Below are 25,803 nucleotides of genomic sequence, written 5' to 3'. Positions count from 1 at the left end.
ACTCAGGCTGCCCCTCTGGACAGGCTGCTCGCTGTTGGCCTGCCAAGTCCCTCCTGGGTGACAGCAGACTTGGCCCAAGTGCGCTCCCCAGCCCTCTCTCTCCACCCAGAGCTCCTGCATCAGCTTCTCATACTGGAAGGAGACAGTGTCCATCTTGTTGGACCCAGACCGCCAGTCACCTTCTGCCCTGGTCAGCTACATTGAGGAGCCCTACATGGACATAGACAGAGACTTCACTGAGGAGTGACCTTGAGCCAGGCTTCGAGAAGCTGCTGGGCCAGGGCGAGTGTGGGTGAGCATGAGTGCACATGCCACGCACTCTGCCTGTCCCCATCCCTCTCTTGCCTCCCCACTGCTCTGTCTACCCCAGGTCTTCAGGTATAGGCTCAGTGGAAGGAACATCCTAGAAGCTCTTGTCTCCTGGGTCTGAGGGCCTGGGTCATTGGGGAGCCTGTTTCCTCACTGTCCCCAGGGTAAGGACAATGGCACCATGCCCACCCTTCCCTCGCAATCCTGGAGCCCTGGCCTGCCGGAGAAAGGGAACATGGGAAACTGAGCTTCTCCCATCAGCCCCTTGATGGAGAAGAAGATGCGGACCCCTGTGAGCCAAGCCTCCCTGGCCTCAGGGCCCAGGCAGAGGCTCCCGAGCCCTGGGCAGGGGTGGGTACCGGAGAATGCTGCCTTCCTTCCCCCAGGTCCGCCCATCTCTCCTCCTCCCTCACCTCCCTTGTCTTCCTGTAACTGCTCTGGTTCTCTGCTCGTTGGCCACTGTGTTCATCCCAAAGGTTCCCAGAAGTGGGGGCCTTCTCTCCATCCCATGCGGCATGGAGTGCCTGTGCCTGCCTGAGCCCAGACACAGGAGCCCGGCTGAGAGCTTACCCTTGGCTCCTCCTGTGTTGCCAGTTTATTAACAGCAAATAAACCAATTAAATGGAGACTATTAAAGAACTTTATTTTAAAGACTGATGTGGACTGACTTTGTCCCTGAGGTTGTCCCAGCTCCCCTGACCCCATGAAATAAGGACGGTGGTGCTTGTGCAGACATGGCGTTTATTCAGAGTTCCGGGGAGGGGGTGGCCACAGACAGGCGACAGCAGACCGACAGCGGGTAGCCTCTTCAGAGCCTGGGTGTCACTCCTTGTGCTGAGAGATGAGAAAGAGACTGAGCTACACCTGTGTCTGCCCAACTTCAGCACCCCCAGCACAGAGGCCACCTCACCTTGGGGCCCAGGGCATCCCTGCTCCTTGCCCGCAGCTTGTTAGCCTGGGTCTCGGCCATGTCTGCGCGCTCCTCGGCATCGTCCAGCTCGTGCTGGGCCTTGCGGTACTTAGCCAGGTTGGTGCTGGCCTGCTGCTCCTAGAGGCATAGGCAGGGGCCTTCCCATCGGTAACAAATGGCTACCCTCCTCCCAGCCCAGAAAGCAGCTGGTTTCGCCCCGTCCTCCCTCCACTTTTCCATCACCAGCCTTCCCCGTACTCAGACCCGCAGTGGAGACTGTCCTTTAAGACATAGGCCGTCCCCAGGCCTGGACAGAGGAAGAAACAGTTCACTTCAGTCTCTCTCTTCTAAAGCGATAAGTGACCCATGCTTTAGCCATACAAGTCCCTGAGTTGAGAGGACATGGCTGTCACCCTTCAGTGCAGCGGCTGCAAGGCCTGCAGTTGAAAGCAGCTCACCACTGGCATCTTGAACAGTCCCAGATGCCTGGCCCCAGTGTGCTCACCGCCTCCTCAAACTGACGCTTGTAGCTCTTGACCTTGCTCTGCAGCTTGTCCACCAGGTCCTGCATGCGAGCCAGGTTCTTCCTGTCCTCCTCCGTCTGGGCCAGCAAAGGGATCTTAGGGTTCGCCTGGACTGGGTTAGCTCCAGGGCCACCTGGGATGGACCCTATCACCCACCTGGTATGCAAGCTCCTTGACCCTGCGCTCGTGTTTGCGCACCCCCTTGAGGGCCTCAGCATGCTTCTTCTGCTCAGCATCAAGCTCCGCCTCCAGCTCCCGCACCTGTGGAGTGGTCCATGGTGGACTGTTAGCTGAGCCGGCCCAGCCTCAGCCGCACAGGGGAAGGCCTGGGAGGGCTGCACACACCTTGGCCTCCAGCTTCTGCACTTGCTTCTTCCCGCCCCGGAGGGCGGCCTGCTCGGCCTCCTCCAGGCGGGCCTGCAGCTCCCGCACCGTCTGTTCCAGTGTCTTCTTCATCCGCTCCAGATGTGCACTGGTGTCCTGCTCCTTTTTCAGCTCCTCAGCCATCATAGCTGCCTGCGGGGGGGGGGGGGGGTAGCATGGTGGGGAGGGGGCACAGGCAGCGCTTTGGGCTCTGTACCCACTCATCCCCAACCCTGCCCAGCCTCACATCGGTGATGGCCTTTTTGGCCTTCTCCTCAGCTTCCCGCCTCTCCTGCGCCGCCTCCTCCACCTCCCCACTCAGCTGGGCCAAGTCCGCCTCCAGCTTCTTTTTCTGGTTCAGGAGGCCTGTGTTCTAAGGAGAGCAGAGACTCGGCGAGTCAGCAGGGCTCTGCTCACCCCACCCCACCCCACCCGTCCTGGAGGACGTCTTTGGCCCGTCCGTCCCCACCTGTGAATGCAGGAGATTGAGGCGCTCTGTGGCCTCCAGCAGCTCCTGCTCAGCCAGCCTCCGGCTGCGCTCGCCCTGTTCCAGGGCGGCCCGCAGCTCTTCCAGCTCGGCAGCCAGCAGCGCAGCCCTGCGCTCCAGGGCCTGGCCCTGTTCCCGGAGCTCGGCAGCTAGCCGCTGCTCCTCATCCCGCCCCGCTTGTTCCTCCTTGAGCTGGGCCTGCAGCAGCCTCGTGGCCGCCTGTGCCTCCATGGCCTGGCGCGTGGCGTGGCCCAGCTGGAGCTCCAGGTCATTGAGGTCCCCCTCCATCTTCTTCTTGAGCCGCAGCGCTTCATTGCGGGCCCTCGTCTCTGCATCCAGGGAGGCCTGGAGGGACTCCACTGCTCGCTGGTGGTTGCGCCTGTGAGGGTGGCATGAATGGAGTAGGCTGGGCATTCCCTGTGCATCATGCCCTAGGACCCATGGAAATGGAAACCCATTTGAGGAGCAAGTGAATTGTTCCCTCTGTTTTAAAGCCCCTTGTGACTTGCCAAAAAAAAAAAAAACAGTAAGTTCATTCCCTAGAGGCCAGGGGGACAGGGACTGAACCCTGGCCCTGAGCATCCTTTAGACTTGTGGAGGATCACCTCTGGAATGGGAATACCCTACTCCGGTGGCAGGGGCAGACTAGCAGTTCCTGCCAATGTGCCACCATAGGCACAGCAAGACTGCTTTCCAGAGACCTCAGGTTGGTGCATTCCTCATCCTTCTCCGCCAGCTTCCGGTCCACTTCTGCCTTGACCTGGGACAACTCCAACTGGATCCGCAGAGTCTTCGTCTCTTCCAGCTCCAGTGCCCCCTGGGGGTGTGGGTCAGGCAGTGCTGGGTGAGGGGACTGGGCAGCTATCTGGAGACCAATGTGGCCAGGGAGCCGTGGACCAGAGCCCACCCACCCGTGTGGCCAGCCCTGACCTCAGCCTCCTCCAGGGCAGCTTGCAGCTCGCTCTTCTCCCCTTCCAGCGCCTTCTTGGCTTTCTCCAGTTCCTGGATGCTCTTCCCACTGAGGCTGACCTGGTCTGTGAGGTCACTGATCTCCTCTGCAGGGGGAACAGAGCACAGAGGGAGGACTCACCCTCACATCTGCCCTGCCCCAGGGTGCTTTCCTCACCCCAATTCCAAGGTGACCCTAAAGTGCTCTGGACCTCCGGTCCTGCCTACCCTGCAGATTCTTGTTCTCCCGCTTGAGTGTCTCCAGGGCCTCAAGCGCCTCCTCGTGGCTGTGCCGCAGCCGAAAGAGCTCCGTGCCCAGACCTCGGGCCTCCCTCTGTGCGGCCTCGAGTTCCCGCTGCATCTCCTCCTCCTGCCGCCTCCGCTCCTCCAGTGCCCGCTCCAAGTGCCGCTGCTTCTTATCGAGGGCAGCAGCGGCTGAGGTGGCCCGCTCCAGCTCCAAGGTCACATCCTCTGACTCTGTCTGCAGCCGCAGCTTGGCCTTCTCCAGGGAAGAGCATTTGGCATTTGCAGCCTCTACACCTTCTTCTGCCTCCTGCAGCCGCAGGGCCAGCTTCTTCCTGGACCACGCACCAGGCAGGGTGGACTAGGGGAGCCTGGGGAGAGGACCCCAGAGTCCCCACCACCACATCCAGACAGGCACCCAGGCCTGACTCTCTCACCGGCCCTAGACCCCAGCCACTCACTTGGCCTCCTCCAGCTCCTCGGTCCTCTGGATGGCATCGGCCTCGTACTTGCTCCTCCACTGGGCCACCTCAGCATTGGCTTTGGACAGCAGCCGCTGCAGCTCAGCCTGGGCCTCCGCCTCTTCCTCGTGCTGCTCCCGGAGGAGGTCGCAGTCGTGCCGCAGAGCCTGCACGGCGTGAGCCAGTGCGCCCTTGGCCTGCGGGGACACCAGTGGCCTCAGCACCAATCCACGCTGGCGGCCCCGGGGGCCCACCTGCCTGCCCCGCCCCTTGGCGGGGCCAACCCACCTTGCTCTCCTCCTCCAGCTGCCGCCGCAGCTCCTCCAGACTCTGGGCTGCCGACGTCTTCCCTCGGCTCAGCTGGCTGATCATAGATTCTTTCTCTTCGAGCAGGCGGCCCAGCTCCCCTGCAGGTGAAGGGGGCGGCGGGCCGGTCAGTCGGTGGAGGGGAGCACGGAAACCCTGCCTGGCATAGCCCGGCTAGCCCCGGGCCTCACCGTTCTCCGTCTGTAAGCGCCCCCGCTGGGTGCTGGCGTCCGCCAGCTGCCGCTGCAGCTCCTCCGCCTTGATCTTGGCCTCGCTGAGCTGGTCCTCGTAGGTCCTGCACAGCTTTTCCGCACTGGCCTGGAACGTGGAGTCAGAGATCAGGACAAGTCTGTGCATCCAAGGGCAGGATCCAGGGGCTGCCAGTCAGAGATGGGGGCCTGAGATTGGGACCTGGGACGCTAGGTATGAGACTAGGGATCAAAAGGGAGATTGAGTTCCAGGTTCAGGGTCCGAGTTCCTAATGTGGGCATGAACTGGGAGCCTCAGAACCCACACCAAGGTCAGGGAGTCGGGAATTAGGAACTAGATCTGGAATCTGCTGGGAACAGGTGTTAGGATTAGGTTCAAAGGGTGTGTGTGTAGGGGGGTCTGAGTTGGGTGCTGGGGTTCAGGACAAGAACAGTGTAAAGGCAGATGTTAAGTCTGAATTCAGGAGTCCAGAGCTGGGGTCACACCCTGACTGGGTGGGAGGACTAAGGTTGGGATGTGAATGGGAACAATCTGGAGCCAGGGAATAAAGTTGAGCAGTCAGGGTGAGAGGTCAGGACTGGTGCGGAGCTGGGGCTTAGATGCCAGGTTAAACAAGCATCCAGGGGTCAGGAGGTCACTGCTGCTGTGGAGTTTTGGCATCAAGTGGCCAGCGGACAGCTGGGTGAGCTGTGGAGTCAAAAGTGGTTCAGAGGCAGGAAGGAGGCGGACCTTGCCGCGGGCCAGAGTCTCCACGCTGGCCCCCAGATCGTCCACCTCCATGCGCAGCTCACTCTTCTCCTTTTCCAGTTTCTGCCGGATCCGCTGCAGGCTGTCCACCTGCTCGCTCAGCTCGGCCGCCCCGTCTGCCTGCTTCCGGCGCAGGGCGGCCACGGTGGCCTCGTGTCTCAGAACCGCCTCCTCCAGCTCCCGCCGCAGCCGGCCCAGCTCGGCCTCACGCTTGCGGCAGCCCTCACGCTGCCCAGCTGAGGCTCCGCCAGCCTCCTCGAGCCTCTCACTGAGCTCCTCCAGCTCTCGGGCTGCCTCTGCTCGCTGCTTTTCCACGCGGGCCCGGGCTGCTCGCTCGGCCTCCAGCTCCTCCTCCAGCTCCTCTGCCCGCGCCTGGGTAGATGGTACCAGCTTCATGAGCCTCTGCCGGGGCCTGGTCTACCCAGGGCATGGCAGTCCCCACCGCCACTGTGCACACCTGTAGCTCCTTGATCTTCTTCTGCAGCTGGACCCCCAGGAGCTGCTCGTCCTCCACCCGCAGGTTCAGCTGACTCAGCTCTGAATCCTTCCTGGGAGTACATGGTGGGATGAGCCAGCCCTGGCCCTAACGGCTACCCCCTTGTCTGCCTCAGTGGTCCACATCTACGTCCACATCTGCTGTCCTCAGCCCTGGTCCAGAGAGGGCAGGACATGACACCTGCCCTGGTATTCTCCCCCACAACAACAGAGCGGAGAGAATTCAGAGGGGAAGGAGAGAGCCCATCGGGCTCAGAGACCCTGGCCACCCCACACCTACTTCTTCAGCTTCTCCTCCAGCTGGTGCTTGTCCTGGGTGGTGTCTGTCACCGTCTCCTGCGTCAGCTTCAGGTCCCCTTCGAGTTTGCGCTTGGCACGTTCGGTGTCCATGCGCAGCTTCTTCTCCTGCTCCAGGGAGCACTCCAGCTGTGGGGCAGTGGGGTTCACTCAGCCTGGAGCAGGCGCCACCCGGACATCCCCCAAGGTCCTCCAACTCACATCCTCTACTTGCTGCTCCAGCCGGATCTTGGCCTTGGCCAGCGCACTCACGCGGTCCTCCTCGGCCTGCAGGTCACCCAGGGCCTGCTGGTGAGCCTCCTGCAAGGCCTTCTTCTCCTTGGTTAGTCGGACCACGGACTCATCCAGCGCGGCCATCTCCTCTGTCAGGTTCTTCACCTGTGACGAGGCCCGATTCACTGTGGGTCCCTTCCTCCCCACTGGCTGCTCTGAGCGGCCACGCCTTCCAGCTGTGGGGTGCAGGGAGGCCGCCACACCGAGCCTCACCACCATTCCTGCCCCAGGGGTTCACCCCTTCCAGCTGTGGGGTGCAGACAGGCCACCACACCGAGCCTGGCCATTCCTGCCAGATATGAACCCAGGGGTTCATATCTCCTCAAGCTATGTAGAGGATTCATGTAAAGGCTCATAGCCAAGCATGGTGCCCGGCCCTGAGTAAGAGACTCGTGGGTGGCAGCCATTTACAATATCAACAGGTATTCAGTGAGTGGTGTTCTGGTCTTGGCTTTATCTTCAGCCCCAGTGAGAATGCAAACAGCCTTGCTTTCCTCTCCCCTCTGACAGAGTCAATACATGTTGGCAACCACAGGCACCATGAGGTCTCTGTGACTGAGGGATTTGCCGTTCAGAGGAGCTGCCCCCTCCAGCGAGCTTGCAGTCCATGACAGACGATAATTGCTAGCATTTACTAAGCACCTACTGTGTGCAAGGCCTGGTAGTGTATGCCTAGCAAAGGCCAGTTACACGCCAAATCCTCAGGCACCCTAACGAGATAAAGTGCTGGTACCCCGACTTGACAGATGAGAACACTGAGGCTCACAGGAGGCAGTCACCTGCCTCAGGCCACACAGCAGGGGCCCAGCAGAGCCAGAAGGGGACCCTGCAGCTGCCTAGCCTTAAACTGGCCCCCAGCTCGGGCCCACCCCACACCTTATTCTCAGTGGCTTGTTTCTCCTTCTCAGCCTTGGACAGTGTCAACTCCAGGTCATCGATGTCCTTCTTGAGCTCTGTGCACTCATCCTCCAGCTTGCGCCTGCGGGCGGCCAGGTCAGCATTCACTTCCTCCTCATCCTCCAGGCGCTCATTCAGCTCCTTCACCTTCGCCTCCAGCTGCACCTTGGACTTGATCAGCAGGTGGCAGCGCTCCTCTGCATCCGCTAGGTTGTCCTGCTCCTGAGGGGCCGGGTGGGGGAGCCAGATTAAAGAGGACCCCAACCATGAGAAAGAATGGCCATTCGGCGGGGCGGTGGTGGCGCATGCCTTTAATCCCAGCACTCGGTAGGATCTCTGTGAGTTCGAGGCCAGCCTGGGCTACAGAGCAAGATCCAGGAAAGGCGCAAAGCTACACAGAGAAACCCCGTCTCAAAAAACATAAATAAATAAATAAATAAATAAATAAATAAATAAATAAATAAATAAATAAAAGAGCAGCCATTCGTCCTCACAAAAGCAACTCCAATGAGGCAAATGTTGGCAATTCAACTGGATAGATGAGGAGTCGAAGCACCCACACTCTGCTGGGCTCTGGAGACTATTGTAGGGGCCTCTCCTGGGCCTTGGACACAGGGACAGACAAGGCGCTATTAAGAATAACATTAGCCATAGTGCAGGCATCCCACGAGGCCTAAGCGCTCGCAGAGAAAAGTCCCACAGTGCGTTTGCGTGTTCGGAGCTGCCACCCTCCGGGGGCAGTGTGGGTGGCTGCCGGCCAGGCCCTGCCCACCATGGAGCCGCACCAAAGGCCATCCCAGGAGGAGACAGCGTTCTTTCACGTTTCCACCCTGCCTGTTGCGTAATCTCCCTACTAGAAGGGGACTTTTACGACCATCATGGCTGTGTCTTCCCTGGAACCATCTCCAGCATCAGCCTGGGGCTGGCATCCAAGCGACGTCAACACCAGACGTCGACCTCTGCCCTCTAGGTAGGACCCTGTTACCTGCCTCAGAGAGCCCTCTGTCCCTGAACCAGAGAAGGAAGCAAGGGTCTATTTCAGGGGGACTGGGGATGGCGGAGCTGGGGCTCTCCTGCAGCTTTAGCTTTAGGACATGGGCATGGTCGAGGCCTACAGGCCTCATCTCCTGGTACTTCCAGGGTAGGAAGACAACGCCGGTCAGAGTACCCAGAACCCTCCAGGGCTGCCCTGCCCACATCTGGTGAGAGGTTTTCCTCAGCACCACCTGGACTCCCTTGCCCTTGTCTCACTCACGGCCTGCAGCTGCAGTGCCAGGTCGTTCTTCTCCTGAGTGACACTGACGTGAGTCTCCTCCAGCTCCTGACGCTTGGCCTCAGCAGCAGCCAGTGCCCCGCGCAGCGCCCGCAGCTCGGCCCGCAGCGCCGCCAGCTCCTCCTCGGCCTGGGCCGAGCGCAGCAGTGGCTTCATCTTGAAGAAGAGCTTCATCCAGGACCAGTTCTTGACGGCATTGAAGGCCCGGATGTTCCACTGGATGGTAAACAGGGCATCCCTGGGGGGGGGGCAGATTATGTGAAGCTCTACCCCTTCAAGGTGCCCTGGCCTCTCTCTGTAGTCTTCCCAGCGGTCCTCTGGGGGAGTCTGGGGAGCAGCCACAGATCCACCTCCAAGGCAAGGTCCATAACCTCCACATATCCGCTAGGTGGCCTCTGCAGGTGTCTGGAGACAGCCAAGCTACCAGGCCCTGTGGTCAGACTGTTGGACGCCTCGGTTGAGCGGTACCCACCCGAGAGTTCTGCCTCTACCTTAACCAAGCAAGCGATAAATAAGACACACAGTTCAAATCTGGGAAGCACTAAATGCTGTTACCCTCCCGGCCACACTCTGGACGCGCTCTCACCCCAACTTCTAAAACTATGTTATTTTTAGTGTATGTGTGTGTGTGTGTGTGTGTGTGTGTGTGTGTGTGTGTGCTTGTGTGCCACAGCACACACATGGAGGTCAGAGGACAACAAATGGAGGTCAGTTCTCTCTTTCCACCATGTGGATCCTGGGGAGTGAACTTAGCAGGCATGGCAGCAGGTGCCTTTACCTACTGGGCCATCTCTGGCTCTCACTCCAATTTTAAGGTGTAAAAACGGGTGTGACGCAGAACCTCACCCCAACCAGCCATGAGGGACAACCTAGGCAGGGTGGCAGGGTGGGAGAGCCTTGTAGCCCCGGGGACAGTGGTCACACCTACACCCCCGTCCCTCCCCACCCTTCCCTCCCATCCCTCATCCCATGGCTACCTTCCTCCCAGCATGCGCTGGTACTCCAGGCGCATGAGGCGGCCCCGGCTCCGGGCCTGCAGCAGTGTCAAGACCTTAGCCAGGCGCTGGTCCCGGAGCTCTTCCAAGATGCCTAGAAGCCCAGCCTTGAAGAACACCTAAGGGCGGGGTGCAGCCGAGTGGGACCCCTGCCCAATGTGAGCGGGTGCACCCAGGTTCAGCCCTAACTCCAGTGCCCCCTGACCTTGGTGTGGCCAAACTGATACTGAGTGTGGTCGATGTCCAGGGAGCCCAGCAGCTTCTCTGTGGCCTTCCTGCTGTCCACAAAGGTGTCATCTGGAATGGCACTGGGGTTCAGGATGCGATACCTAGGAGACCAGGGAGAAGCTGACATGGTCAGGACAGAGCACAGGCCCTGAATGGGAAGCCAAGGAGCCGTAGCAAGAGAGCTGGGATTGCCTGACCTCTCAGGGACGGCAGGGGGCAGTGGTGCCGCACTGGGGGATGCGGCACATCTGTACAAACCTCAGCGCAGGGGCCAGGTGTGTGGCACACACCCAAAATCCCAGCACTTGGAAGGCAGGGAAGATCCTTGAGGCCAGCCTGGTTCCCTGGCCTGACCCTGTCTCAAAAATGGGCTTGATGGATTACAGTGCATTTTAGTGTGTTTGTAAATGGATGTGGGTTTTGTAAAGGGCATGTGCGATTTTTTATAGCTTCTTAAAGGCAAAACCAAAACAAAGCATAGAAGTGGTATGCTATACCATACCACAAATTCAAGAAAACTTTGAGAGAATTCTATTCAACAGGAGGAAGGATCCCTAGCACGTCCACTTACATGGACATATACACACACGTGTACAGGTGGGCTGTGGCCGTGATGTGAAGGACAAGTCCCAGAGACAGCCCGGGCCCCCTCACTAGGGGGAACTCACTAAATAAGGTGTGGGGGTCATTGGGCTACTGTATGTTTTCCAGACAATAAGAAAACAAACAAACGTGATGTACTGGGTGTGATGACATACGCCTGTGCCCTCAGCGTTCAGGATGCTGAGGCGGAAGGATTGAGAATTGTTACTTAATTGTGTGTGAGTGCTTTGCCTGCATGTAGGTACTCATGGAGACCAGAGGAGGGTGCCAGAGCCCCCTGGAGCTGGAGTCACACACAGCTGGTTATGTGGTTTCAAGTCGCCGTGTGGGTGCTAGAAACTGAACCCAGGTCCTCTGCAAGAGCAGCGAGTGCTCCTAACCACTGAGCCATCTCTCCAGCCCAGGATTGGTTTTAAACTTGTATGCACAGGCACACATACACATGCATATGGAGACCACAGGACAGCCCCGGAGCTGCCCTCATGAAGGCAGGCTACCTCCTTTGAGACAGGGTCTCTGTGTCGCTCGGTAAATCTGCTACCCAGTAGCTCAGACCTAAAACCCGGAAGTCACCGTAGGCTTAGCCTTTCTTACTCTGTGTCCAAGTGATTGGCAAAGCCTCCGCCTCCGACATATACCACAAGTTTAGTTACTTCTCTCCTGAACCGCCTCCTGGGAGGGAGCCCCCTCCTCAGGGACTAGAGCCTCTCTCTGTCCTTTGGGCTGTAACTTGTCCCTCCCGCTCCCCCAGGCTCCACCTCATCTAAGAGCAGGAGAAGGGGGCCGAGGGCAACCGAAGCAGCCGGCACCCACCGCTGCCTGAAGTCTGCATACAGCAGCCTGTTGGGGAACCCTTGGCGACAGATCCGGATCCCCTCCAGGACCCCATTGCAGCGTAGCTGATGTAGCACCAAGAAGGAATCCATGACCCCTGGAGGGTGTGGAAGGAGGAGGTTAGAAACCTAAGGACAGCCTTTAGGTCCCGACCCGGGCCTCTGAGACTGCGCAGACCCTGCAAGGCGAGAGCGTTTCCAGTTCCCCCATCCCGAGCAGCCCAGGGCCACCACCTGGAGTCTTGTTCTCGTTGGGGACGATGCAACGGACGAAGTGAGGCTGTGTGGCCCGTAGGTTGGTCATGAGCTTGTTGAGGTTCTCCTGGGAGCGGGGAGAGCAGGGAGAAGGCGCGGGAGGGGCAGAGAACCAGAATTGGATGCTGCAGTGGGTCGGGACCAGTGGGGACTGAGCAGAGGGGCCCAAATGCACCTGCGCCTGTTCTTTATCTCTCGCTCCTTACTTACGACACCCCATCCGCCACCAAAGCCTCCACCCCCCCACCCCGGGGCTGACTCCCATGGCCGCCCCTCCCCCCAGCCCTGCCCAGGCAGCGTGGGGGCAGGCAGCAGCACAGACTTGCTGTGATGTTCACGTAGAGAGGAGCTAAACATCACTGCAAGTCTTAACAGCTGCCCACCCGAGACACAGGGATGCGGCAGGAAGCAGAGGGCGCTGCAGGCTCAGAGGGTCAGGGCTGCTGGGGCCCTGTCCGCACCTCACCTTGTGAAGCTGCGACACCGTCTGAAATGATGCTGCCTTCTTACGCTTCTCTTTCACCCCAGACTTGGGGGGCTCAGCTGGTAAAGATGCGAGCACCGATCATGCCAGGGAATGCCGCTCTGTGGACCCAGGGGAATGACCAGAGTGTCCCCCGGTACTCACTGGAGCAAGAGCCTGCGTAGTTCTCGTAGAGGGTGGCCAAGAGTCTGTTCTGTGACTTCTGGAAGATGGGGACCACTGTCTCATTGAGGGGGTCCTTGTTCTTCTCCAGCCAGCCCACGATGCTATAAGGGACCTACAGAGACAAGCGCTGACCCCAGGTCGTGACCCCAAGAAGGAAGGGAGGACAGCGGTTGAGTGTAGAGTTCCAGTGGGCACCTACCACGCCTGCATAGTGGACCACCTCGAAGTGAGCCTGATACTTGCGTTTCTTGTCTGGGCGAGGCTGCTGGAAGTTAGGTGACTTCCCCGAGTGGTTGTCGTAGAGCTTGGCCCTGAAGCTGGCATCTGAAGCCTTGGGGAACATGCACTCCTCCTCCAGGATGGACAGAATGCCCAGAGGCTGGGGACAAGGAGCAAGACTGAAGGGCCAGACCATGCGGGCTGGGCTCTTAGACTCTCGGTCTCCAGACTAGCCCCCTCCAGGAGCTGTTTCAGATCCATAACCCAGGCATCCGCAGGAGGGCCGGGGACGAGCCCCATCCCCGGGAGCCCACCTTCCAGGAGACAAGGGTTTGTGGCTTGACTTTCAGTCGCTTCTTTGCCCGTGTGCCGACCAGACTGGCACCTCTGCGTCCTGTTAACTAACATCCATGGCTCACTTGTACACACTAGGTTTGGGTGGTGGTTTGGTTTTTAAGGCCAACTCATTCTGCATTTTGGTTCCCACACTCAATAGAAATAGGGATCTTGCATTTTACTAAACCTAGGTCTTTAAAAATAAGCATGTGTTTATTTGTGTGTGTATGTGTGTGCCTGCATGAGTTTATATGCCCACGGAGGCCAGAGGGAATTGGATCCCTTGGGACTGGAGTTACAGGCAGCTATGAGTTGCCTTATGTGGGTGGCAGGAATTGACAAGATCTTCTGCAAGAGAAGCTCGTGCTCTTTGTTTGTTTGTTTTTCGAGACAGGGTTTCTCTGTGCAGCTTGGCTGTCCTGGAACTCACTCTGTAGACCAGGCTGGCCTCGAACTCACAGAGATCCGCCTGCCTCTGCCTCCCGAGTGCTGGGATTAAAGGCGTGCACCACCACTACCAGGTGAAGCAAGTGTTCTTAACCACTGAGCCATCTCTCCAGCCCCACACCTTCATTTCTTAACCAAATGGGGAAATGATTTCACTTCAATACTTATTTAATAGGAAAAAAACAAAAACCAACCACCTAAATGCCCAACAGCCAGAAACTATCTGAGTCACCGGCTGCATGGCCTATCTGCTTTCTTCACAACATTGAAAATGCGGGTTCAGAGGAAAAACATACTATACACTGGGACCATGTCCATAAAGAACATATATGTGCTGAGCTGGCAGGACGGTTCAGTGGGTAAAGACACATGTCACCAAGCCTGATAACCTGAGTTCGATCCCCAGGACCCGTGTGGTGGAGGAGAAAAATGACTCCTGAGTTGTCCCTGACTGCCCTCCCACACATGCACGCCATGGCATGAGCTTGCCAACACAAATACACGAAGCAAATAAGTACATGTAATGATAGAAAAGGACCACACATGCCCTGGGCAAGCGTCTGGAGTGAAGGCCGCTCAAGGCTGTGGGAGGCTCAAAGGGAATTTCCCCCCTTTGTTTCCAATGTTGCCAACTCATTTTTCCCTTCTTTGTGCAGTGAGGAGACATATACAATGTATTCCAATCCAATAAACCTAAGAGACTCTGCTCCGGTCTGTTCGGAACCCGCCTGGTGGATGGCAGGGATACCCACAACAATGGAGTTTTACCCTCCCTACACCACTTATGACACTATTCACCTGTGCCCCCATGTTCCTATTTACACCTATGTGCACAGCCACGCAACCCTGTTCACACTCATGCACACATACACACACTTCGAGCACAACCACACACTGATGCACAGCTGACACACACACACACACGCACTCGGGCAGGGCCCCCACCCGAGGCCTGACCTTCTCGATGAGGTCGATGCAAGGCTGCAGGTCCAGGCCGAAGTCGATGAAGACCCAGTCGATGCCCTCCCGCTTGTACTCCTCCTGCTCCAGCACGAACATGTGCTGGTTGAAGAACTGCTGCAGCTTCTCGTTGGTGAAGTTGATGCACAGCTGCTCGAAACTGTTGAACTACCAGGGCCGGTGCCTCAGTCAGCCACGCTCCCTTGGATGGGCACGGGGGCCCGTGGGGAAGCAGGGATGTGGTCCCCCCCCATACCCACCCCACCCATCAGCCTCTGCCTCAGAGCAATACCTGTGGCTGAGAGCTGCTCTCACCTCAAAGATCTCAAAGCCAGCGATGTCCAGGACCCCAATGAAGAACTGTCGGGGCAGCTTTGTGTCCAGGGTCTGATTGATGCGAGACACCAGCCACCGGAACAGCCGGTCATAGGTAGCCTTGGCCAGGGCCCCCACAGCAAATACCACCTGTGGAGGCAGGAAGGCAGGATGGGGACCTGGCAAAGAGGTCCTGCCTCGGCTGTCCCTGGGTGAGCCTTAGTCTGTCGGCATCTCACCTGCTCCACGCTCTGGCCCTTGGTCACATACTCATTCCCCACACGCACCCGGGGGTGCAGGAGACCTTTGAGGAGGTCTCCACTGCTGACCCCCATCAGGAAGGCAGCCTTGTCAGCGCCTGGAAGGGAACATGGCTTGGATAAGGGAAGAGAAGTCAACACTATGGGCACTTGAGGGTGGGGGTCTGTTGTCACAGTGTGGGGTTAGAAGAGGAAGATTGGGAGGAATCAGGGCCTGCACATTGTCACCCTCAGGAGGGTCTAGAGTTCAGACAGGAACAGAGAACACTGAGGTCAAAGGTTATGGACAAGGATTGATGATCATGTACAGGACAAGGTGTCCGGGGTAAAGGCCAGGGATTAGAGGTCCTCACTCTCCGTGCCGTCTGCCTCAGCCTGTTCCTCTCTCTGCTTCTGTTTGAACTTCATGTTGCCAAAGTGCAGGAGGGCACCCACGATCTTGTAGCAGGCACACTTCTCGTCCACACTGAAGCCCAGGATATCCATTGCGTGCTGAGGTGGGACAAACAAGTTGGTTTCAGAGAAGTATGAGTCCTTGAGAGTCTAGACAAGCACCGCCACACCAGTCATATTTCCTGGTATCTACCCAGCACATAGGTTCACACACACACACACACACACACACACACACACACACACACACACACCATGGGAACCCAGCTTGGCACCCCCTCCCACTCCCCACCCCCCACTGAGCATACATCAGTGGCGATAAGTTCTTCTCCATCATCCATGTTGTCCACGGTGGTGACCCCCTGGCTGCAGAAGTGGTAGTCATAGGGATTCATAGACAGAAGCAGCATGTCTGTGGACAAGGTGCCCCAAAAGTGAGTCAGGCGGAGTAGTCACAGGCTGCCTTCCCTCTCCATCCTGTCTGGAGACCCTGGGGAGTCTGTCAGCAAGTCTAGATTCTCTCCTAGGACTTCTCTGGAACCTGAGCTTCTGATCCTTAGTACCCATACACGTGACTTTTGAATTCTTTTATCATTTATTTTTATTTACTTAGTCTTATGAGATAGGTTCTCTGTAGCCCAAGCTGTGCACAAACTCCCATCTCAGCTTCTGAGTACAGGAATTACGGGCCTGGCTGCCTGGCTGATTCTTTTTCAGAGGGTTTGTTTTTGTTTTTGTTGTTGTTGTTGTTGTTTTTGCTGTTGTTTTGTGTGTGTGTGGTGGGGATGCTGGGGAGACTGGGCATGGAATGCAGGACTCTGTATCTCCTGGACAAGTGCTTTCTACCACTGAGTTATACTCAGCTCTTTCAAATTTTTATTTTATTTATTTACATATTTATTTTGTTTTGTGAGACAAGGTCTCTCTACATATCTTTGGCTGGACTAGAACTTACTCTATAGACGAGGCTGGCTTCAAACTCAAAAGAGATCCATCTACCTCTGCTTCCTGAGTGCTGGGATTAAAGTTGGGCGTCACCAAGCCCAGCCCCTTCCTTTTTGTTTTTTAAAGTTCATGTGTGTGCCCGGGCATGTGTTCTTTCCGGTTCTCTGGAGAATGAACCTCAGTCCATACGTCTCACTCATCCTTTGACCTCCGTTCACAGTCAGCCCTCTAGCCCAGATCCTGAGGTGGGTACTGGGACAAAGGGAGGACCAGGCTTTGCCTTCAAAGGGTTGGAAAAGCCCAAGTGGATATAGATTACCACTGGGTTCCCTTGGTACTGGGCGGGGGCTCTGGTCTCAGGATGGCAGGAGCAGCTGCTGCCATCTTGGCAGTACAATGGTGTTAAGAGGCCTGTTTCCTGCCGCAGGAACACCCACACCCTTATCTACAGCCCCCACCACCACACACACTACCACCACCACCGTCACCCCTCAGTAACAACCACCACCAAAGTAACTTTTACTAAGAGGGCTCAGCCGTAATAAGAAGCAACAGGAAAGAGCGGGGAGGGGTACAGACAGGCTGTGAGCCTCCAGGGGAGTGGAGACATCCCACACCTCTGCAGAGAGGATGAACAGCCATCCCAGGGCCTGGCCTCATGGGGGCCAGGCAGTCTCTTTGGGTTTTGAGTCCCCATCCTGGCCCTCACCCTGCAGCTCTGGCTTCTTCCCCGAGAGGATCTGGTAGTAGACGTGGTAACCACGCTCACCAGGCAGCTGGAAGATCACTCGAGACTTTTCCAGGAGATCTGCAGAAAAGGCGTGCCGGCCTGCTGGCTCCTTACCTCCTCAGACAAAGATGCCAGGGCCGTACAGGGATGGGAGGCAGCAATCACAGGGGCAGGGGATGTGTGGAGGTGCCTGTGTCTGTGCCCGGGTCAGCACACACAGTATCTGTGTCACCGTATGGGACTCGGTCTGCCTCTGTGGGAGTTTCTGGTGTCTTCTTCCCTTACTTTCAACCTTATATATTGAGGCAGAAGTCTCTCAATTGAACCCAGAGCTCATCAATGAAGCCCTTACTATCCAGCTTCTCGAAGACTTCCTCCTCTGCCTCCCAAGGGCTGGGATTCCAAGTGCCTCCCACACCCACTCAGCATGTACGTGGGGCTGGGGATCTGAACTCTGGTCCTTGTACTTGCACAGTAAGTGCTTTACTCATGAGGCTTCTCCCTAACTCCCTGGAGAAGGTTTTCAAGCGGGGACAGGATACGATCAGCTTTGGACCCTCGCCTGACTAGCAGACAGAGCGGGAGAGGAGGGACCAGGAGGCCAATAGGGCGGACGAGAAGGACTCAAGTGGGACCTGGCCGGGGATGGAGAGAATTGGCCAGAGCAGAGGGAAGCCAAAGGCTTTGTTCAGTTCAGCCTCTGTCCCTCCTCCCGCACCTGCCCTGCGCTCCCGGACTCACAGCTGTCGATGTCTGCAGAGGCCAGCTTCCCAGAGGGACCGAAGTGGATGCGGATGAACTTGCCCTACAGCGGAAGGACCACGCCACCCTCAGTCCGGTTGTTTCCCACCACCAGGGCGCGCGCGCACGCGCACACACACACACACACACACACACACACACACACACACACACCCGCTACCGACCCTTCCCCACCCCCAGCCACACAATGCCCCGCTGTGCCCACTCACAAAGCGGGAAGAGTTGTCATTCCGCAGGGTCTTGGCGTTGCCAAAAGCCTCCATGGCAGGGTTGGCCTCGATGATTTGATCCTCAAGGGTGCCCTGGTGGTGGCAGGGGAGGGAGGGGTCAGGGCCACCCATGGAGTCTCTGGTTGTAAGGAGAGGTGGGCATCCCCAGGACCCCATAAATGTTGTCTGCCCTGCAGCTTGACCTATACTTACCCCAGTCTTTGTTGCCAGAAATTGCTGGAAGGAGAAGGAGGAAGGTGTCAGAGGGTGTGAGGTCTCTCCGGAAGGGATGGGGCATCGGGACAGTAGGTCAGTGGGATAGTGTTGTTAGTCACCCGAATATTTAGAGATGGTAAACGTCACATCCTGCCCTCCCCTACTCTGTACACCTAGCTTCCCCGGGGCGGATAACTGAGAAGTGCTAGGTGGGGAAGCGCACTTAGTCTTGAGGGCTTGAGACAGGGTGGCCCTTGGGTCTCCTGTGTACTAAGGTCCAACCTGTCTCTCGATTCTCCGGAATCTCTTCATTGTCCATACCCACACAAGGGGCCTGACTAGAGTCTTCTCTCCCTTAGCGGCCTGCCAAAGCCCCTCCTCCTCTGAGAAGACGTCCCTGATCTCTGAGATAGCAGAGACTTCTCCCAGCTCCGACCCTTCCTACCCTAACCTCCCTGGCAGCCCCTTCACATGTGTTCTGTACTGTGTTGTGTGTGTCTGTGTGTCTTCCGAGCTGTGTGCAGACTAACAGTCAAAGGGGCCCTGCCAGCGCAAATGACTAGCTCTGTCGGAGCAGGGAGCTGATTGGCTCAAGGCCGCACAGTAAGTCTAAATCCTGGGGGTCACCGCAAGCATCCTGCCTCCTGTGTCTCGCCAGAGGCCACACTCCCTCATCCCCTCCTCACTTTATTCTTCCTCCATTTTCATGTCCCCTCCCCCCTCCTACCCTAATGCCAAGAGCCCGGGAAGAAAGAGAGGAACGGGTTCTGGGATAGTAGACATGTCACCAGGGGCTCTGTGGTCACTCATTCACTTATTGACCTCCAGGGAGCCCCAGATGACACAGTGCTGGGAAGAGGGAGGAAAGACGCCTGCCCTCCCTGTCCAGCTCACACCCACCGCTTTTGTTCAGGACTTTCTGGCTAGTTTAGCCACATCTGAGCCCAAGGGGAGGGGTTGGCACAGGTTTTAAGTCACCAAATCCCGTGGTGGCTTCTGTCCTCTCTCTGGCTGCCCCTCTGCCCTGACTCCAGGATCAGAGGCCCTCCCTATGCAGGTACTCCCCTGCCCCAGCCCTTCCAGCTGTGTTCCTGTCAGCTTTAGCCCCGTCATCTTTTCCTGTTACGGGGGTCACCCCACTTTTCTGCAGTGTCCTCAATGGTCTTTTGGGGTTTGGAAAAACATGGCAGGAAAGGAAGGAAAGAAAGAATATCAAAAAGTCAACAACAAAGCAAAACAACAATGGCTGCAACCAAAAACCAAACCAAAATCCAAAAACCAAAACCAAGACAATCAAATGAGGAAAACGGGAAGTGGGGGGGACGACGACAAAAAAAACAAAACAAAAAAAGAAAGAAAATACAGCAAGAAGAAAAAAATAAGAAGAAAAAGAAAGCCGCCCCAGAATAAAGCAAGGCTCAACAGGACCGGGAGTCCGGGTTGTGCAGAGAAAACCTGGGTCCAGAAAGAAAAGACGGTGCACATCTGTGTCAGTGTGTGTGTGTGTGGGGGGGGGTGGTGTCTGTGGAAGCCACAGAGCTCTCAACAGCTGGCCTATGGGCCAGAGATAGGGTAGTTCACTTAAAAACAACAAAAGCCCCATGCCTCCATCGTTTTAAGAGATTTCAAGCTAGGCAGTGGTGGCGCATGCCTTTAGTCCCAGCACTTGGGAGGCAGAGGCAGGTGGATCACTGTGAGTTCTAGGACAGCCAGGACTGCTACACAGAGAAACTCTGTCTTGAAAAACAAACAGACAAAAAAGAAAAAGAGAGAAAGAAAAAAAGAAAGAAAGAAATTTCAAAACATCTTAAAACCACAGGCTGTGCTATTGTGGAGCTCCTAACCGGCAGCTCTGGGTAGTCAGCATCTGTGGATAAGCCCGCTCCTCTCCTCGGCAGCAGGTAACGGTGTCCTCAATATGCATATGGTCCAGAAAACGGGCACTTCCAGGTAAAAGCAGCCCGTTTGGTAAACTCTTCAAAACCGTGAAGGTCACATGGAAAAGTCACACACACAAAACGTCTGGGAGTGGTGATGTGGCTCCCATCTGTGTAGCCGAGGCCTGGCTCAGGCCTAACATAGAGAAGGAGGTGGGCACGGGTTTCCTGGTCAAGCCTTGCTCAAGCCAGAGTCTCTCACCAAGGCAGGAGGCTCAGGCGGGGCTGGGGGATCTGGGAGGTTGCAATGTTAAAAAGAAGGGAAAGAAAAGAAAACCAGCGAGAAGCAGTGGGGGTTGGCGCCCGAGTGGGCAAGTCTTACTGCCTTCTTGCCCGGCCCGTCTCCCAGGGCAGCGACGATGGCAAAGTACTGAATGACCCGCTTGGTGTTAACCGTCTTACCGGCCCCCGACTCTCCGCTTGGACAACACAAACATGAGTCACCAGTGCCCATTGGTCTAATCCCCCCAGATCCCAAACCCCAGCCCTCCTCTCCCATCTCTGTTCCCAACTCAGTATCCCCAGATTCCAACTCCCGGGGACAGACCACTCTGTGAGATGGTGGACCACTGCCCCCTGGGCACTAACTTAACTCTGGTACCAATCCAGGTACTCCGCCTCCATCCGCAGACCCCACAGAGCGGACCGTGATCATTTTATGGATATGGAAAGGAACCTCAGAAATTCTGGGCCTGCCTCTGCCCTGTGCATGGTTCACATCCAAACACACTGCTGTAATTTTGTGAGGCAGGTTATAGTGTTCTGTTCTTACCGGTGAGGTTCAGGGGCCCAAAGGCACACAGCAAGAAATGGAAATGTGAGTACCTGAATCCAGCTCTGTCTGGTTTCAGAGTGCTGAAACTTGCAGACTAAAGGTTGTGTGTGTGTGTGTGTGTGTTCATGTGTGTGTGCGTGTGCGTGTGCGTGTGCGGGTGCGGGTGCGGGTGCGGGTGCGTGTGCGGGTGTGTGTTTGCATGTATTGGCCTGACGGGACAGGAACCCGATTCATCAGAAATGGACCACGTTCCCATGAAGTCAAAGGAAGGATGAGGGCTGAGGTAGAGATGAGGAGATGCTGGGAAGAGGGACTAGATAGCACCTCCAGAGAAGGCAGGTGGGAGAGACAGCAGGGACTTGGGGCCACTCCCCTGTTTGAATATCTGCTTTCTATCCCCCCAACCCATAAATGGAGAGGGGAGGACATTGGCTCCAGGAGGTAAAGGCCTGCCCTAAGAACTTGGAATCTAACCCTGAGAAATAGCTTTGATTCACCACCACCAGCATCACCAGCACCACCACCAGTACCACCCCCGCCACCACCTCCTCCTCCTCCTCTTCCTCTTTCTCCTCCTCCTCCTCTTTCTCCTCTTCCTCCTCTTCCTCCTTCACCACCACCAAATGGCTAGTACTTGCCACTCCATGCCCAGAGCCTCACTCACGTGATCAGCATAGACTGGTTCTCTCGGTCTAGAGGAAAGGGAGAGAGTTTGGGTGTCAGCCAGGGTGAGGGACTAACCATAGGTGGATCGCCTGGGTGTCTACGGCACAGAGACAGTTGCCACCACCCAAAGTCCCAGTGGGAAAGACCACGTAGGACTTCCAGACTCAAGGGGCAGAATATCTAGGGTAGTGCCAAAGGAGGGCAATGCCAAAGGGTAGGGAAGGGAGTCCTAACCAGAGGCCACCCTGGAGCTGAGGCGTGGAGAGGGAGCGACTCTTACTGCGGAGCATGTCGTTGTAGGCATTATCTGCCACCGCATATATATGAGGCGGGGCCTCTGAGCGCCGCTTGCCCTTGTAGGCAGCCACCACAGAGGCGGTGTAGACCGGGAGCCATTTGTACGGGTTAATGGTGACACAGAAGAGGCCGGAGTATGTCTGAGGAGAAGGAGTTCACAGACGGAGTTTTAGGGGGAGGAAAGGGAGGTGTCCAACTTTCCATGCCCCGGGCTCATCCTAACCCCTGCTATATTCAAGAAGCCTCCCGATACGCCGTGCACAGCCTGTCCCAGCTCGAGCCCCATGAAATGACTGACCCCGCTGTCCTTTGCTGAACCTTCAGTGGTGCCAAGCAGGCAGCTACATCTCAGGCGCCACCCACAGCCGTGGCCCTGACTCCAAGACCCTAGACATCACCAAGTCACTGCTCTAGGCTGGCCTCTCGTTCACCCAGGCTTGTGCCTCCAGCCCTGCCCTCTGCCACTTACACAGTTCTGCCCCTTCAGCCCCAGAGCCCCCTTCCAGCCCCGTTCTAGTCCAGTTCGCCAGACCCCATTCCTTCTGAGCCCTGCTTCTTCCCTTAGCCCCGCCCCACGAGGAGCCCCACCCCCTGAGTGGCCCCAGCGCCCTCAGTGGCCCCGCCCACAGCTGCCCCGGCCTCACGTAGATCATCCAGCGAGCGTATCTCTGGCGCAGGTTGTGTAGCACCGCGGCCTCGTTGAGGTGCGTCATCATGGCCATGTCCTCCAGTAAGTCGAAGCGGGGTGGGTTCATGGGTTGCATCTCCGTTTCGCGCACTGTCAGCACCTTCCAAGGAGATGTGTCACACAGTGAGGGCCAGAGATGCGCCAGCTGACCTTTCTCTCTCCTACCCACACACTCCCATGCCCCACCCTGCTTCATTCACTCCGGGACAGTCAGTCAGGAGATGCACCCTGGGTCAGGCGGGCTAATCTCAAGGGAGGGGGTGCTCAACCTTCTGGTCTTTGGTCTCCACGGTGACTTTGCCTCCAGCCGCTTCAGTCTTGACCTCGGCCTCAACATAGGCATCCTGTTCATCAGGCACCCAGACCCGTTTCTTGCCTGGGTTGCAGAAAGATCGGATTTTGGAGAGGGGCTCCAAGTGTCCAGTGAGGTTCCTACACTGTGGACATAAGCATCCCCCCCCCCCCCCCCCCATTCCCCACCGGGAGCCCTTCTGTCAGGGGACAGGAGTTCCAGTGAGGACTCATTCAACCCCAGGGCAGAGCTGGGAAGGTCCCTAAAGATCACACATGAGCTGATTGGGGTAACCGTCTACACTGCACACCTGGGCTGAGCTCCCTGCCACCTGGGAAGCCTTCATTCTCTGGGCCTGTTTCCTCAAACGCAAAGGCCGTGAGGCCTGCTGAAGTCCCAGGTGGAGGAGCCCTTCAGTATGGGGCTCCTAACTTTGGGGTGGCTTGTACCTTCCCTATCTCACGGAACACTTGGGGCTCTCCTGTGTCCTATACTCTTTCCTGACTGGTCAGCTCACCCCAGAGCTTCTGAGAGCCCAGATGTTTTATGATGGTAAAAAATGTAGACTCATGCAAGACAGCAAGTTCTGTTCCCTGACCTCCCAGTTGCTAGCCATGTGCCTTGGTCAGAACTATTCACATAACAAGACTCCAACCCAGGCTCCTGCATTTTGTTTTGTTTTTTAATGCATTAAAAAAAATTTTAGCCGGGCAGTGATGGTGCATGCCTTTAAGGCTAGCACTCAGGAGGCAGAGCCAGCCAGATCTTTGTGAGTTTGAGGCCAGCCTGGTCTACAGAGTGAGATCCAGGAAAGGCACAAAGCTACACAGAGAAACCCTGTCTTGAAAAACAAAAAACAAACAAAATTTTTAATGCCCTAAGGAAATCCTTGACTCTGCATGCTAAAATTTTAAACAAAAGAAAACAATTAAAATGACAACAGAAGAATGTCAGATCAAGCATGAGACACCTCTCCTTTCCTATGTAGCTCTGGCTGGCCTCCAAATCACCAAGATCTGCCTACCTCTGCCTCCTGAGTGCTGATAGTAGAGATATATGCCACCACGCCCAGCTAAGCGCTATCCCTTTTGAACATAGGGCTATGTACAACTCCAGATGTTCCATACCACTGAGTCTGGCTCTACTTTGGTTCCACCTGCCCAGATTATTGAGAGGATACACAGGAAGTCATCAGCTCTGGGCCTGGCACACAGTAAGCCCTAGACACACACTGCCTATGTTATTATTGTACTATGAGCCAATCCAGTCATAAATAGTAGTCTTTATTCCTGTCCCTAATAAACAGAGGCTTTGGCTCCATGGAAAACACTAAAAATAAGCTCAGCACAGGTTTTGTGGACATGGAGGCCACCTGCACACATCAGTCTCATTTCAGAGGCTCAGGTCCAGCCTGAGTCTTCATGGAGACTTCAAGAGCAAGGTGACATTATCCCATTTTACAGAGGGACAAACCAAGCCTTGCTGGTAGCCACACAATCTTATTCACATGGTCCCTGCGATTTTTAGCCTCTGGCACCCAGAACCTTGGAGAAAGTCCCAGGGTATCATAGTGCCTCTGTAATATCAAGGAGGAGGATGGTACCCTCTTCGCTCCTAGTCTGAGTGCATGGGCTTCTCCATGGCTGGGCCCCTCTCTGTTCTCACTTACCATCCCATGGGACAGTGTGCACCTTCATCAATTCCTGGTAGCCCTGGCGGAGATAGCAGGCGGATTCTCCAAGTTCGCTCACATCCATCATGGTGGTGAGAGGTGGAGGAGACGGCCTGAAAATCTGGGTAGCGATTCAAGGTGGTCCTAGGCAGCAGGCACTGGAAGATGGCAATGGCAGGAAACTCAGGTATGACCCTCTAACCCACAAGGACTGACAGTGGGTCTCCCTGCCTGTAAACACACCGCTCCGAACATAAGAGCATCCTCTGCTACAGGTACTGAGGACCTGGGCCCACCAATGGGCTCTCTCCTACCTTCCCTCCAGCTCCAAACCCAGCCCTGATCACCCACCCCAGCCCTGATCACCCACCTTGGCACCACAGTGAGGGCAGGGAGCTGAGCTACCCCTTTTATTGCCGCTGTCAAGGTCAGCAAAGGAGAGCTATGTCAGCAATCTCCACGTGTCACAGCCCCCCCAGCCTGGCCACAGGACACAAAAGGCAAATTCCCTTTTATCTCCTGTAGCTCAGCCCCTGGGCTATTTTTACCTCCCATTGTCAGGGGATCACAAAGGCGGAGAGAGATAGTTCACTCAGTCAGGGAAGCTGGGATTCAGAGAGGGACAGGGACAGGGACAAGGCAGTAAGGCACTCAGGAGTGGAAACTGAGTCACGGGGAGTCTCATACATGCAGAAAAAAAGACCTGTACTTCCAGATACAGAGAGTAAAGAGACCAGGGAAGGGAGCCATAGAATGCTCATGGAAACGACCTATTTTTCTTTCTGCACTAGGAAGAATGAAGTCTGGAGAAAGCAAGCACTAACCACGTCTCAAAGGTCAGTAGTGTAGGAGTCAGCCCTGAAAAGATGCACATCCCTCTGCAGCACCTGGACCCTCCTCCTCCTCAGCCTCCATCTTGGTCCCTCAGTCTCCAGAGGGAAATCCAGCATGAAGAAAACCCACACCCACACAAAGCTGGGCACCTGCAGCTCCTGGTACTCAATGTTAGGTCTCAAAGAAACTCGGGACAAATGGCTGAGATAAGGCATCTCAGTTAGGCGTTGGTCCTGAGTTTGAGACCTAACACTCAGGAGGCTGGAAGAGGCCAAGCTCAAAGCCAGTCTAGGTAATCTAGCAAGACTCTATCTCAAAATAAAAAAATAATAAGGTAGAGAGGGGGCTGGGGAGGTAGTTGAGTGATAGAGTGCTTATCTAACAAGGTTGAGACATTAGGTGTGGTCCCTAGAAGAGAGGAAGGAAGGAGGGAGGGAGGGAGGGAAGAAAGGAAAGAAAGGAGGAGAGAGAGAGAGAGAGAGAGAGAGAGAGAGAGAGAAGGAAGGAAGGAGAGATAGAGAGAGAAGGAAAGAAGGAGAGAGAG

At 56.3% G+C, this 25,803-nt stretch overlaps 2 protein-coding genes across 3 annotated transcripts in view; one reads left to right on the top strand and one right to left on the bottom strand.

The window, feature by feature from the left end:
- The window catches only part of LOC114706549 (transient receptor potential cation channel subfamily C member 4 associated protein), a 74,050-nt gene extending 73,090 nt beyond the window's left edge, over positions 1–960 (top strand). The window contains exon 19 of the mRNA XM_028888974.2: positions 110–960. Within this exon, the coding sequence (XP_028744807.1) occupies positions 110–247 (138 nt within the window). The 3' untranslated portion in view covers positions 248–960. The remainder of the gene's footprint in view (positions 1–109) is intronic.
- On the bottom strand, positions 936–24,884 carry Myh7b (myosin heavy chain 7B). 2 transcript variants are annotated; one of them, XM_028888971.2, is made up of 41 exons: positions 24,796–24,884; positions 24,423–24,583; positions 22,731–22,837; positions 22,418–22,561; positions 21,757–21,913; positions 21,475–21,502; positions 20,358–20,454; positions 18,096–18,119; positions 17,883–17,975; positions 17,653–17,716; positions 16,891–16,989; positions 15,545–15,648; positions 15,197–15,335; positions 14,823–14,941; positions 14,584–14,733; positions 14,266–14,436; positions 12,506–12,685; positions 12,286–12,418; positions 12,124–12,200; positions 11,637–11,724; positions 11,383–11,500; positions 9,944–10,067; positions 9,721–9,857; positions 8,726–8,981; positions 7,450–7,692; positions 6,502–6,678; positions 6,284–6,429; positions 5,966–6,056; positions 5,491–5,880; positions 4,743–4,869; positions 4,534–4,652; positions 4,246–4,442; positions 3,770–4,119; positions 3,524–3,648; positions 3,295–3,410; positions 2,576–2,972; positions 2,354–2,479; positions 2,089–2,259; positions 1,900–2,004; positions 1,725–1,820; positions 936–1,357 (listed from the first exon to the last, which is right to left on the bottom strand). In XM_028888971.2, exons 2-41 carry the CDS (start codon positions 24,511–24,513, stop codon positions 1,190–1,192), a joined length of 5,844 nt encoding a protein of 1,947 aa, XP_028744804.1. In that variant the 5' UTR covers positions 24,514–24,583; positions 24,796–24,884; the 3' UTR covers positions 936–1,189. The 2 variants fall into 2 exon arrangements, with proteins under 2 accessions (XP_028744804.1, XP_028744803.1); XM_028888970.1 differs by lacking the exons at positions 20,358–20,454; positions 21,475–21,502; positions 21,757–21,913; ... (2 more) ...; positions 24,423–24,583; positions 24,796–24,884 and having other exon boundaries at positions 936–1,143; positions 1,220–1,357; positions 18,096–19,365.
- Between the last annotated feature and the right edge of the window lie 919 nt (positions 24,885–25,803).

This window comes from Peromyscus leucopus, chromosome 4 (assembly GCF_004664715.2).
Source record: "Peromyscus leucopus breed LL Stock chromosome 4, UCI_PerLeu_2.1, whole genome shotgun sequence".
Taxonomy (NCBI): Eukaryota; Metazoa; Chordata; class Mammalia; order Rodentia; family Cricetidae; genus Peromyscus; species Peromyscus leucopus.
The sequence above is the reverse complement of the archived record's forward strand: the minus strand, read 5'-3'. Positions and strand labels throughout refer to the sequence as shown.